Here is a 13,033-nt window from a genome sequence, read left to right on the forward strand (position 1 = left end):
ACTATAATGGAATATGGCTCCAAACTGAAACTTCTTAAATTGTGCTTCTTAAATACTGTATGTAAACATGTATTGCAGAATAGTTTTCATCTTTTAATAAACCCACTTTTCAAATAAATTCAGTCAATTAAAGTTGAAAACGTTTACAAATACGCTTTTTTATTTTTTTACCTTAGTTGATTAAAAAAACAAAAACGTTTTGCAAAAGAAGGTTGAAATAAACCCTCCACATTTCCCCTTACTATAAGCAATCCGAAGCTACTGTTTAAAGTGATGAGCTGCCAACACTTTTTGTAATTAAATGAATGAAACCCTATGGAGAGCTGGGATGTAGGATGTTTTTCTTTCTTGATTGATTCACTAACTTATGAGGCAAAATATCTCACCTCGAATGAGGGGCCTAGCCTTTGGTATATTTTTCTGTATGTGGCCCTCAGTGAAAACTGTTTGGACACCCCTGCCATATGTGTTTAGGCACTTTTAGATTGAAGCCCCATGCAGTTACCAACCTGGCCTAAAGGTGAAGTCTACAACAGATTATATAAACTCTTGCTACTCCACACATCCATTGTTCAACTCATATGTTTAACTCAATTTGCCGTTTTTACAAAAACGTGATTTTTGTAAAGGTAATGGCTATTTAGGATGAAATTGACTACTCTAGATTAACGTTGACAGGAGTTGAACCAACAGCTGATTTAGGCTCAGTGTTGTTGTTATTATATATCATTTGATAAACTACTGAATGCTACTGACATTGCCTCTTTATATCTAAAAGCTAGCTCACCTGCTCCGTTTTGTCGCTTCCGGAAAGTTTGCGAAAGAATAATCCCGTGTGTGTCCCAAAACAGATAGCAGCTGCTCGACAGTTAGTCATTCCAGTTATTACCCTTATCCCACTCTTCAACTCTGAAGGTTATACTTTCCTCTTTGCCGTCTCCAGGGTGGGAAAACACTTTCAAAAAGGATGAATTGTTGTCCCCTGAGATGAGGAGGTTCTCTGCTTACTGTAAGTATTTTCTGTTTGTTGTACTGACATTCTTAATGACATTTTCTGTGTAGTGGGTTTGCTAGTTTTAATGTTGGGACATGGCTATGACTTGGTTACTAAGCATCATACTCGTCGTATCTGCTGCTTTGTTTGAACTGTATGTTTTGTATTGAAGTTAGGTGGCTTGTTTTCTGGCAGACTGTGATGTTTTTTATTAAGGGAGCTAGTTGTGATACATGATAAGGTAAATACCCATGCTTGGGAATTGTGCGGACTATTTCCTGGTGTTAAATATTTTTGCCAATTCACACAATTGTTTTTATGTCCTATCTGCTTTATCATGTATAGTAAACAGGCTTGTCACACAAATATCTCCCCAATAAAAAAAAAACCAAAAACAAAACAGCCAAGCCTTTATTACTAGAAGTATCACTGAAAGGAAATGCTGTAACACTAAGCTTGCTGATTGTCATCTGCTCATCAGAACACTGAATATAAATTGAATTTATTGTGTGCTTTTGTCAATTAGGAAGGTTAATCGATATTCGTAGCCTTAATTTAAATACGTGTATATTTACTACTGCATAATTGAAAGGACCACTGATGCATACCAGGTGGATTGAGTTTATGTTTATTCATTTCGTTTCACGAGATTGACTGAAAGATTCATCAAATAAACATTGATTGCAATAACGTATGGTTAGCATAAACATTATTCATGCTTTGGAGGGAATAATCATTTTAATGTATTTTTTCTTTTCATTTGAAAATATATCAAAATTATTATGTGTGTTGATCTGTCCCAAACCAGATTTTTCCTTAAATCTGTAGAATACCATTTGTGGACCATACTTACGTAAGGATGATATTTATTTGGATGTAGCAATAGTCCATTAAGCAATCGCAAATACATTTTGATGAATTATTCAGCCATAGATTGTGTATTGTCTTAAATGGCTGGGAGTACCATTTTCACTTTTCAGAGGTGATACCGTCTACTTCACTGCATCAAAAAGTTGTTGGAGCTTTGTCCCACTCTCTCATAGTCCCAGGTCACTCACCGGTGTGCCCCCAGATTAATACAGCTGATGCCCAGGTTGTAGCGGGACCTGATGAACCCCGGTTGCAGCTCTAGTGCCCGCGTGTAAGCCTCCACCGCCTCCTGACTCCGGTCCCCGTTTGCCAGTGTGGCCCCCAGGCGGTTCCATAACAAGTAGTCCTGGATGAAAGGCGAGTGGTAGGGTTGGTTGATGGATAAGCAATGTCAGAGGGTGAAGATGAGAGATTTGTTTTGAGATAACTTCATTTGAAAACTCTTCAGCAACACCTCTTCAGTTATCTTATTACATAAATAATAAAAGTACATTTCTGCAACTAGGGAAACACTGTTACAAAAGACAGAGTAGTGGTGTTGTGAGGTGGAATCATGGGAGTTCTTGTCTCCACCACCTCTGCAGTCATTGCATTCCTTCAGTGTTAATTGGAGGTCTACAAGCTTACCGCTAACGTATTCCCATCTTTTTCTTCTGTTAAATTAACATCCAGACGTCCGAGGTTGTCCGATGATGATGGTCAAATATATAAACATTAGGCAAATATTTCCTTAATATGTATTACAAATCTATTTATTGAAGCTTCTGGGAGACAACTACAATGCTGACGCAAGCACAAATGGGATACGTCCTTATGTTGTACCAGCTTTCCCCCTCCAAAGTCCTGATCAAGCAGATGACAGTTGGTTTAACAGAAAAGTGTGAGTGAAATAGAGCTGAATAATCTGCTAACACTCAGTCTTGTATATGAAAAGACAGCATGACAAATCAGTGTTAGAAACAGTTTTTTTGTGTTTAACTTTGTATGCACACACAACAAGTAATTGTTTGGGGAATTATTCAGCTTCCTGCTTTGAAGTAACCTAACAACGGTATTTTGAGGATAGCTGTGTTACATCACACTGTGTCCTTGCCGTTGTTTCCCACCTGCAGGTAGACACCACACACAGAGGTCATGGTCTGCTACAATATAGGGGCCTTTCATCTTTGGCTAAGCCTAGCAGCGGATATAATTATCTGCCTTTGTGTTCAGAGCTATTTATTCCAGCAGGGGAGCAGATATTACCAAGTCAAATATGTGAGGTTGGATTTAACAGTGAGTAATATTCTTACCGGCCTGGGACGGAGCTGGGAGGACAGAGACTGATTTGCATGAAGGAGATGCAGAGATGGGGGAAATGTTTGTGCGTGTGTGTGCGGTGTGTGTGGTGTGTGTGTGTGTGTGTGTGTGTGTGTGTGCGTGTGCGTGTGCTGTGTGTGTGTGTATTATGTTTTTTTGTGGTACGAAACATGTGTCAGAATCAAGTTTTAGTTTTCTATGCTTGTGTTTGTGCTCTATATATTGCTCTACTCACAGTGCCTATGTGTGCCAGTCAAGAGTTCGCGAGGCCAGATTTAGCTTCTCCCTGCTTCACGTATCGCTGAGACAGTTTGATGTGCTTCACTGCATCTGTTTGCATGAGGTCTCCTTTGATATTTGTGGCTCTAAGAATGTGAACATGATTCATGTCAGCTGTATGTGTTTGCATGGGAACATCTGGTGTGTGACAGGTCACGGTTTGTCGTGTGTGTGTGTCTGAGTTTGTGTGTTTTTATAGTAGATCTTAAAGTGTTTCTCAGAGGCCTTAACCTTGGGTTGCATCCAATAATATGCATTTTATAATTATTGCACATATTTTATTGCTTTCACTACAAAATTAAACAAAATACCATAGCCAAATTATCTTAGTAAGTGAAATGATGTTGCATGTTGACCCTCCAAGGTGATAAAAAACTGATTCTCATGCTGTGTTTAGTAGAAACGTACAGAATACTAAATACAATAATTTGCTAAAAGATACAATGAAATCCAAAAGTGTGAGTTTATTGTTATTCATATCATTTTATACAGTAAGCATAAGACTTGGAAACATTGCATTACACCCTGTAACGCAGCTTCCTATGAGCAGCCATCGGTTAGGATATACAAATCACCATCCTTTGAGTTTAATCAGGAAAAATAAGAAGTACTGGCTGTGGGAGAATACTGCAAGTCTAAGATGTACTGGCAACAATATTCGAATGAGCATCTGATCATCCATAAATAGTTCTTCATGAGAGGTGCAGAGTTTACACCACTGGCACAGCTTAGCGCCAGCTGGAGTCAACCAGCTGTCAGACATGTTGTCTCTGCAGGGAACCCAGTGCTTTCCATGTGTTCACCAACCACAGTCTACAGTCAGCTGCTCACGCTGGTGATCAGATCTCTGCCAGTGCGACCCCAGTATGAACTGAATGGCAGCTTAGTTCATGCAATAGTTTTTTTTTTATCTTGTGTGAATCTGTACTGTCTTGTTTTTCACTCTGACCCTGTTGCTGCTATAAACGCCTGAATTTCCCCACAGGGATAAATAAAGTTCCTTCTTATCTTATCTTGGTATTGAATGTTTTGAACTGACCCTTTTTTAAGGATTTTATTTTAATTGTATTTCTTAAAACATCTGTAAATTGTACTTTATGTTTATTCTTTCGCAACTGATATAAAATGACTGCCAAATTATATTTTTAAGAAAATAAAAAAAATATATTTTCATGCTTTCACTGAGGCTGGACGTTTCCAATGAGATTATATCTGCATCCATGCCTCTGACAAGCGTTTGTCCAACTACTGCTCCACTCCAATCTGCGTGTGTGTGTGTGTGTCCTACCTCAGGCCGCACTGACAGGGCTGTGTTGAAAGCATCCACAGCTTTGTTGAACTCTCCGCTAACGTTGTAGAGCACCCCGAGGCCCCGTCTGCAAATCTGGGTCGATGCTCTCAGAGTTTTGCTGAACTGCTTCCAGGAAGAGCTCTTTGACCTCAGATTGTAGTGCACTGTGGACGGACACACACACACACACACACACACACACACACACACACACACACACACACACACACACACAGACACACACAGACACACACACACACACACACACACACACACACACACACACACACACACACACACACACACACACACACACACACACACACACACACACACAGCTAAGGATTAATGTGGTTTAAGGCCGCTGAGTGAGCGCTCTTAAGATTGCAAAGCTGCGATGTGCTGCATCTAAACTTTTAAATGGAGTAAAAACAGATGAGGAAAAATGCAAAGTTGATTCAGAAGGACCTTGGAGTATTCAGTTTTGTTTTTGTTTCTTGGTTAAGTTTATGTCCTCTTTGTTTGTAGAAAAAAATAGCTCACTTTACATCTAAATGCTCTTTTTTTGTTCTCATCAGGTCTAAAGAATTGTGAAACTTTCTACCTATTCACTTTAAATACTCCACCTTTCGTGTTTTCCCACGTTGTTGGCAGTCGACACCTTGCGTGGGGAGTTTGGGGATGCCATCAGGTGGGTCTTGGACTTCAGCAGGTGCTTGTACTTTGGATTGTGTTGCAGCCAGCGGAGCAGAGTCTCACAGGCCTCATTGCGCATACCAGTGTTGGTCAGGCTCACTGCCAGAGCCATGAGGGCTGTGAGGTTGTTTGGGTGGAGCTCCAAACACCTGGATGGAGAGAGGGCATGGGAGAGAAGAGATGCTGTAAGGTGTACACTTCAAAGGAATTTGAACGGTACGCCAGATTTGACAGGCATTAATTGGGACAGGCCAAAGCAGGGGGACATCAGGCGGAAGCTAATGATTTCTGGGTCATGATGAATGAGCTGCACCTCTCCTGCAGAGGACAGTTTGCATTCTGCTCCCAGCATTGGGGTGAAATGATTTGCATACATTTTGCATTTGAAAAAAAAAGCTCCTGCTGATTGTTCCAGAGCTAGAGATGGAAAGTATGTTTGCAGCAGGTGCAAAAGTTATATCACATATTGTATCATTTTGACAACTTCACCTAAAGTCTATAATTACTTCTATAATTAAAAAGGGGAGGGATAAGATCTAGGATTAGTTAAAAAACTGGAAGAGAAGCGAAAAACAAGATTTAGCTTTCATCAAGATAATTGAAGACAGATTTGTTTGCCAACTTCCTTAAAACCCTCATAATCTCAGCCAAACCAAATTATTTCTGCCCCCCATTGCGATTTGCTGTTGCTGAAGATTACATAAACTTTGGTTAAGGCCACTAAAATCCACCATCGCTTTCAAAGATGTAATTTTATTACATTTTTATAAAAAATGATTCCATATTTACTCAAGCCAAGAGTGACCAGACAACAATGTTATCCAGCTTTTGTTTGTGTACAGAATCTACTGGCTCCTATAAATAACAGAACATATCCACACATCAGTCACATTTGTTTGTCGAGAGCTGTGGAGACAAAGCTCACATTTTTTAAAGAATTTAGAGTGAAGCTTCAAATAACAGAAACAAAATGAAAGCCAAGCTAATTTTTTTTATTTTCAGCATGTTTTTATTCTTCTCTGTGACAATATTTAGTGTAAAAAAAAGAAGCTGAATAGAGCAGGATAACATGGGGCTGGCCAAGTGAAGTGTTGCCAGTGTAGCAACAACAGGACTAATGCCAGTTAAACATCTAGTCTCATTTCGTACCCAAACAGTCCCCTCACAGATGGAGCTGTTACATAATGAACAAACTAAAATGTGCACCATGCAAACTATCTGAGAATGTTTTGGATTAAGTGAGGCTTCTTTTGTAATACCATTTAAGTTTATTTTATTACTATATTTATATGTAAACGAATGGACCGTATACTGTATGTTGCACCTAAAGATTGTATTTTGCTGGATGGCTGTCTCCTGTGTTTTCAGTTTTCTTGTCAGTGTTCACACTCTCAGATAGCTACCATTTCTGGCTTCAGCAGTGTTATGAATATAAGTGGGCCACCTCCCATTGTGGACTCATACCGTGGCTCTCTGCAATCACCATCCATGTGGGGTGTCTCTATTTTAAGAATAAAATTGCTTCCTCCCAATTGCCGGCTGGTTAAGTAATACAGTGAAAAAATTGCTAAATGGTGATGCCGTTTTCCTCTGGACTATAAATATAATTTAATTGCTGAATAGACTTCTGCTAGAAAGCTAATTGAAACCTCTCAGGCAAATTTCCTTAATGAAGGGCTTTGTCTTTTAACATTAACGGAGTCCCACTTGTGCAAACATATGGAGCAATAATTGCCGACTGCTTGGCTAAGCCTGAGTGCAATTTTTGGATTTTAAATGGGAATTTGATGCAGTGGTTTCTCCTTACCTTTGGAGGGAGACGATCGCTGCTTGCTCATTCTCATTTTCAGCCTGTGTGGTACCCAACACTTGCCAAGCCTACAGGGGAACAAAGATAGGAAAAAGTAAACAGCAATATGGAAACCTGGGCTCCATAGACGGTATTCTCAAGGGTCTGAATCACAGTTACAGAGGCTCTGATACAGCTGTCTGGCACTTTGAGTGTTTATCCAGAACAGAGCGAGGGATGCAAGTCTTTCCGACACGTCAACATAGAGGAGCTACAGCGCATTTAACCCTTCAGAACTCCACCACATCTAAAACTTTCTTCAGGTCAACAAGGCTGCATGCAATTAAGATTAAAAATAGTTTAGAAAAGAAAACGTTTTTATCTTGGAGGGTCCTCCTTAAAAACAATCAAATAACCCATTACATCATCTGAGAAAAATAAAGTCATGTATTATTCAACCAGAGATGACTTGCTGACATACTGTTTTATCTCTCTAAAAATGTAGGTGAGGATTCAGGTAAAGACTCATTTGGGTTTTGGACTGTTTGTGGGACGAGATCGTGTTGACAACTTTATTCACAGTTTCCCGAAGCCCAAAGTGACACCTTCAGATTTCTTGTTTTGTCAGGTGCAAGAACCATAACATATATTATTTACACAAATGTCACTTGAGAATTTGTAACAACGAAATGTTTGGCATTTTTGCTTTAAGCATTGCTGAAATCTTAAACTGATCCTCTAAATAGTTAAAGAAGGATTTTCTATCTGACTGAAAGATAAATATTGAACTGGTTGTTGAGTTTTAGCTCCGTAAATGTTGAATGTCACTGTGTTAGGCTGCTGCGGTTGTTCTTTGTGCCAGTGCCTCAGCAGGGACATGCAAATGGAGTTTCCCTTGATCAGCACAAGAGGGCAGACAATGATGTAACTAACCTCAAATCCAAATGTGAGATTAAGAGATTGCTCCTCTGTTTGTGTGTGTGTAAGGACATACTTAATAACCTGTTCTAAAGCTAATCTCAGTAGATGCTTTTCTGTTCCCGCGCTTCGAAATGAGGGTCGAAATTATTTCTGAATGATTCAGAGGTCTTCACAGTGGGGCAATAAGCCACTAAGCGCCCTAGGATGAATTTCGGAATCGTATTAGTTCCATACACCGTGGGATAATCCTCCCCTCTGAATAACTGGCACATTTCTGTATATTCAAGGGGATTCTGAAAGTACTTTGAATGAAGGCTCTGCTCTTCCAGTCTGCAAAGAGGTCACTCCTTGGAAACGGGGAGAATACATAAAGGAGAAAAAACCTGCAGAATGAGCTATTATTCAGCTCACTGGGCAAATGGAAATTCTTATCAAGAATAAGAACAACTTGACTATTTTTGCTACAGTAAACAACTCTTTATCAAGAAAAAAACCCTTTTGCCCTCTACAGGCAATCAGCGTCTAGCCTGTGGGGGCTGCCTACTAAATCTGCTTCACACAGCCTGTGTGGTCAGTGAGCCATTCCTCCTCTAGCTTCTATCACTGAGGTGCAGTTATTGTGGTTGCATTGAGACAAAACGTTCCACTAAAAACGCGACGACTCAGTCAGCTTGACCATTGCATTAATACAGTTTTATTGGCCTTATGTGCTGTTAATGTGCCCCCATCTTACTGCTGTAAATAAGCATGTCGTCACTGCCTCCTGGTAAAACTAGGAAAAAATACATGTTTGTGTGTTTGAATTATTCACCTCTGAATCTTGAGGGTCCTGCAAGACGGCTCCTTCCAGCATGAGCACAGCGTTTTGCAAGTCTCCTTCTCGAGACTTCTTTTGTCCCTCATCAAATGCATTAGGCAAGTCTTTATAAGGATTATCTGTGTGGAAGTAGTAACCCTGTAAGCAAAAAAAAAAAAGAACACATAGGGACATTGTCAGTTTATCTCTCTTTCATATTCAAATTCAAACCAGGGCAACTGTCCTGTGCAGTTGTATATTTAGGCAAAGATCCAGCAGCAGGAATTGATCTTTTCTGCCACACATCAAACCTGGGCTGAGTTCCCCCGGGTTTGTCTGTTCTCTTTAAATGTTAAACTTTGCATTTTCAAACTGTGATTACCCTGGTGTGTTGTTGACCGCTTCTGGGCGCGATGACTTTGAAATGGCTGTTCTTTAAGAACTAGTTCTGCATGGGGATCAATCAGTGAGCCCCAGACGTCTGATCTCTTATGATTTCCTTCTAAGCTCAGCTGATTTAAATAAAAGAGTATAATGCTCGACCATATGCTCAGCCCTCTTAGGTCTACCAACAATACATAGACTGGAACATACTGTATGTAATGTTGTTTTTTAAATGTGGTATCGATTTTCTCAGCTAACATTCTGCTAGGAAGATCATTAAGTGTTTTTCCCAAACTGTTGAACGCTTCCTTTCGGGTACAAATAGAGTGAATGGTTTATCATTTTTCCCTTTCCAAGCTGAGCATGATTCAGGTGTATTTATATCGTATTCAAAAGTACAATAAACCTGATTAAATATTCTTGGTAACTCATTTATAATTGAACTCTAGATGGGCATGCATTGTTTACTCTGCAGTGGCTATCAGTCCTGTGCATCCCTACATCAGTGTCATCAAGACAGATTCCTGCACAGGCTGCTGATTTTAACAGTGTAATGGTAGTGACCTTCTCATGTGGAGAGACAGAGGAGGGAATCTGCGCCTGCTCGTTTTCCGTCAGCCAGTTCCTTCGAGCGAGCTCTTCCCACTCGGCCTGCATCTTATCCCAGAACTCGGTATCTGACTGCAGACGTCAGAGAGAGAGAGACAGTGGGAGGAAGAAGGGTTGATGGATGGGGGAGATGAGAAGAGGGGAAGGAGTGATTGGTGCACAATCGAACAACGGTTCTGTAATTTCCCATCATCCTGTCTGTCTGGAGAAATGGCTTTAACTCATGGACACCTTTAACCACACTTCCGATGAGTCATCACATTTGCGTGTCGTATCAGAGCTTAAAGGAATCCACACTCACAATGCAAACACATGGATGGCCCCATAAACTATCAAATCACAAGATAACAACCTATTTTACTTTCAAATCGATTGACAGGTCTTGCTAAAAATGCAAATGACATATACTAGGTAAATAAATGAACACTTATCAGGAACTAAGTCTATTGTTTTCTGAAGCTGCTAAAAGGTGAGTTAGCATTAAGAATGTTTGTTTACAGCTGGAAAACAGCCTGGAATTTCTTTGTTTAATCATGCAATTGAAGAGAGTCTTCATTCATTTGGTCCCAAAATGTCAGATTTGGGCTTTAACATCCCTATTAGCCTGACATTTGAACAGTTATTTATTGGCTTTTCCGTTAACTGACTGAATCCTCGAAGGTTAGCAGTTGATGCCGTTCCCTTGATTTTCTGTCAGACAGGAAACTTAAGCTGGTAGAATGAGGGCTTATATTGATTATGCATTTAATTACTTCAAACAAATAGCAGCACTGTCTGAATGTTTCCCAATATACAGTACATCTGTTTGTGTTACACCACCATTATTTTCTTTGTCTGTTTTGGGAATCCAAAAAGATATCCTAATGTGTCTTACTGAGTCTTACCTGACTCTCAGTAAAGAGAACAAAACGTCATAGTTAAGACAGAATATGTTGGAATGAGATTAAGCTATAAAACAACTCCTACATTAAACCGCAGCTAGACATTGTTTTAAATCAGCTGTTTTAATCGGAGTTGTGTTGTCTGGATGATGAGTTTGCCATAATCTATAGCCTAAGAACATTGAGGAAATTCTTCATCTCTACTTTTCCTCAAACCCAGCGTTCAATTAGATTTCAGTGAGAATTGTGTGTGTGTCATTTTTTCAACTAATCATCTTAGCAAGATGAAGAACCTAAATCCAGATCAGACCATACAAGTGGTTTCAAAAAATAAAAGTCAAAAGGCAAAGCAGAATGAAGAGCAACTCGAGGAAATATAATCTTGAGTCAGACGTACAATTTTCCTCTTGAGCCTGATTGCTTATTGAATTGACGAGGGTTAAGTGTTGTGGAAAATTCATATTCAAACTTGTACTGAAGGTTAAGTGGGTTCTATGTAGATACATTTTGAGGTCATTGCACGTCTTGTATGACATTTCAAAATTATTTTATTGTTTGAAACAATAAATCAAAGATCACAGTATAGGTGGTCTTTTTAGGGGTGTAGATGAAGCCTCCCTTTAATGACGCTCAAAAACAAAAAATTAAAATTTATATTTTTATAATTTAAATAAAACTTCTTGTTGGTTTTTTTCCAGCCATATTTAGCCTGTAATCACCTAGAAAAAAAAAAACACCTCCAAAAAACCAAAGGAGTTTGAGAGTTTGAGAGACTGTAGTTTGGAAAGAGGTGCTAAAAACCTGTTCACCTGTGCTTTCCATCTCAGGGGATGGCTAAAAATAGATCCATCATAAATTTCAGTGATACCGGGAGGATTATATGTGCCTTTATCTTCTCTTCTCACTTTGAGGGGTGCCACACCTGCTATTTACCTGCCTCAGCCAAGAGGAGTTGAAACAGCTTCAGTGTGTTTAAAAAAACTGCATCAAGGGATTAAAGTATGAAACAGGACCTACTGTCCAATTTACCATCCTCTCATGGCATACCTGTTTATTTTAGAGCTGATTAAAAGGTCCGTGAGTTTCACAGTAGATTATTTACTTAATTTTATGGTTATTTTTCTATAAACTGACACTTTAAATGTTAACCTTTAGAATGTATGTATGTAGGATTAACGTTTTATTATTCACATTATATACGGTATCATTTGACTAGCTTTTATCCTGTTTTAAGACCAAATATCTTTAATTACATACCCAGCTTTAGCTTTAGCAAATGTTTGCATACCAAAACACTCTAAACTAAGATGGCCAACATTGTGAACATTACTCAGTCCAAACAGCAGCGTGCTGCCAAAGAACAACCTCACAGAGCGGCTGCCATGGCTGTTAACTTTTAAATCCCTTTCCTCTGATGTGGCGAGCCATCTGAAGGCAGCAGGTATCTGTTTCATCTGCTGACTCTAATTGGAGTGATATCGCACACTGTCAAACCACAGACCATAAAGAAAGTCGGTGCTTATGTGCACTTAAACGTGTCCTTATAATTAATCAACATTTAAACTGCAGTGTAAATAAGCAGGTATTTTGGAAAGAGTTCCACACGGTTACATCAACTGAAACTTAAACAAATAATTCCCTCTGGAGCGTTGCGATTTACGTCTACAAAGGTAGATGTGAGATTAGTCGGGTACAACTGTGCCTATGCAGGGAAAAAACTGCGATTTAAAAACCCCCAATTACTTTGTGGATCACCTGATCCCATAAATGTATTTGAAGATTAAGTAGATGTAGTTCCTGATTGTTAATAATTATGCTAAAAATAGGCTATTTTATGTTCCATGTGAAACCGTTAAAGAGGAACTTTAATGAGCATAAAACAACAAGCCAAATAATTCTTCTTCAATATAGTATACGGCGCTTTGGTGGGATTGAACTGCAGGTTATTATTGGATGGGTCATTGTGATGAAAAAAAATATAATCAGGCCCTATTATTCAAGGAGAGCATGATGACCAAGGAAACACACTAGATGTTCAAACTGTCGATGTGTGATGATGGTGTTGGAAGAGGATGAAAGTAGTCAGTGTGGTTTGCCTTGATTGCCAAAGCCTTTAACACACCACCTGTAATCTGCCATTTCGGTATTCAAGTGCGCCTCATGGTGCTTGACGAGCTAGGCCATAAAATCACAACACGTGTGTTTGTTATGCCCCCCGATGCAC

At 39.4% G+C, this 13,033-nt stretch overlaps 1 protein-coding gene across 1 annotated transcript in view; it reads right to left on the reverse strand.

Moving 5' to 3' along the window:
• The window catches only part of pex5la (peroxisomal biogenesis factor 5-like a), an 82,522-nt gene that overhangs the window by 4,787 nt on the left and 64,702 nt on the right, over positions 1–13,033 (reverse strand). Inside the window, 7 exon segments of the mRNA XM_063890930.1 lie at positions 2,053–2,210; positions 4,731–4,814; positions 4,816–4,897; positions 5,360–5,578; positions 7,237–7,307; positions 8,951–9,094; positions 9,884–10,000. Of these exon segments, the coding sequence (XP_063747000.1) occupies positions 2,053–2,210; positions 4,731–4,814; positions 4,816–4,897; positions 5,360–5,578; positions 7,237–7,307; positions 8,951–9,094; positions 9,884–10,000 (875 nt within the window).

This window comes from Eleginops maclovinus, chromosome 9 (genome assembly GCF_036324505.1).
Source record: "Eleginops maclovinus isolate JMC-PN-2008 ecotype Puerto Natales chromosome 9, JC_Emac_rtc_rv5, whole genome shotgun sequence".
Classification (NCBI taxonomy): Eukaryota; Metazoa; Chordata; class Actinopteri; order Perciformes; family Eleginopidae; genus Eleginops; species Eleginops maclovinus.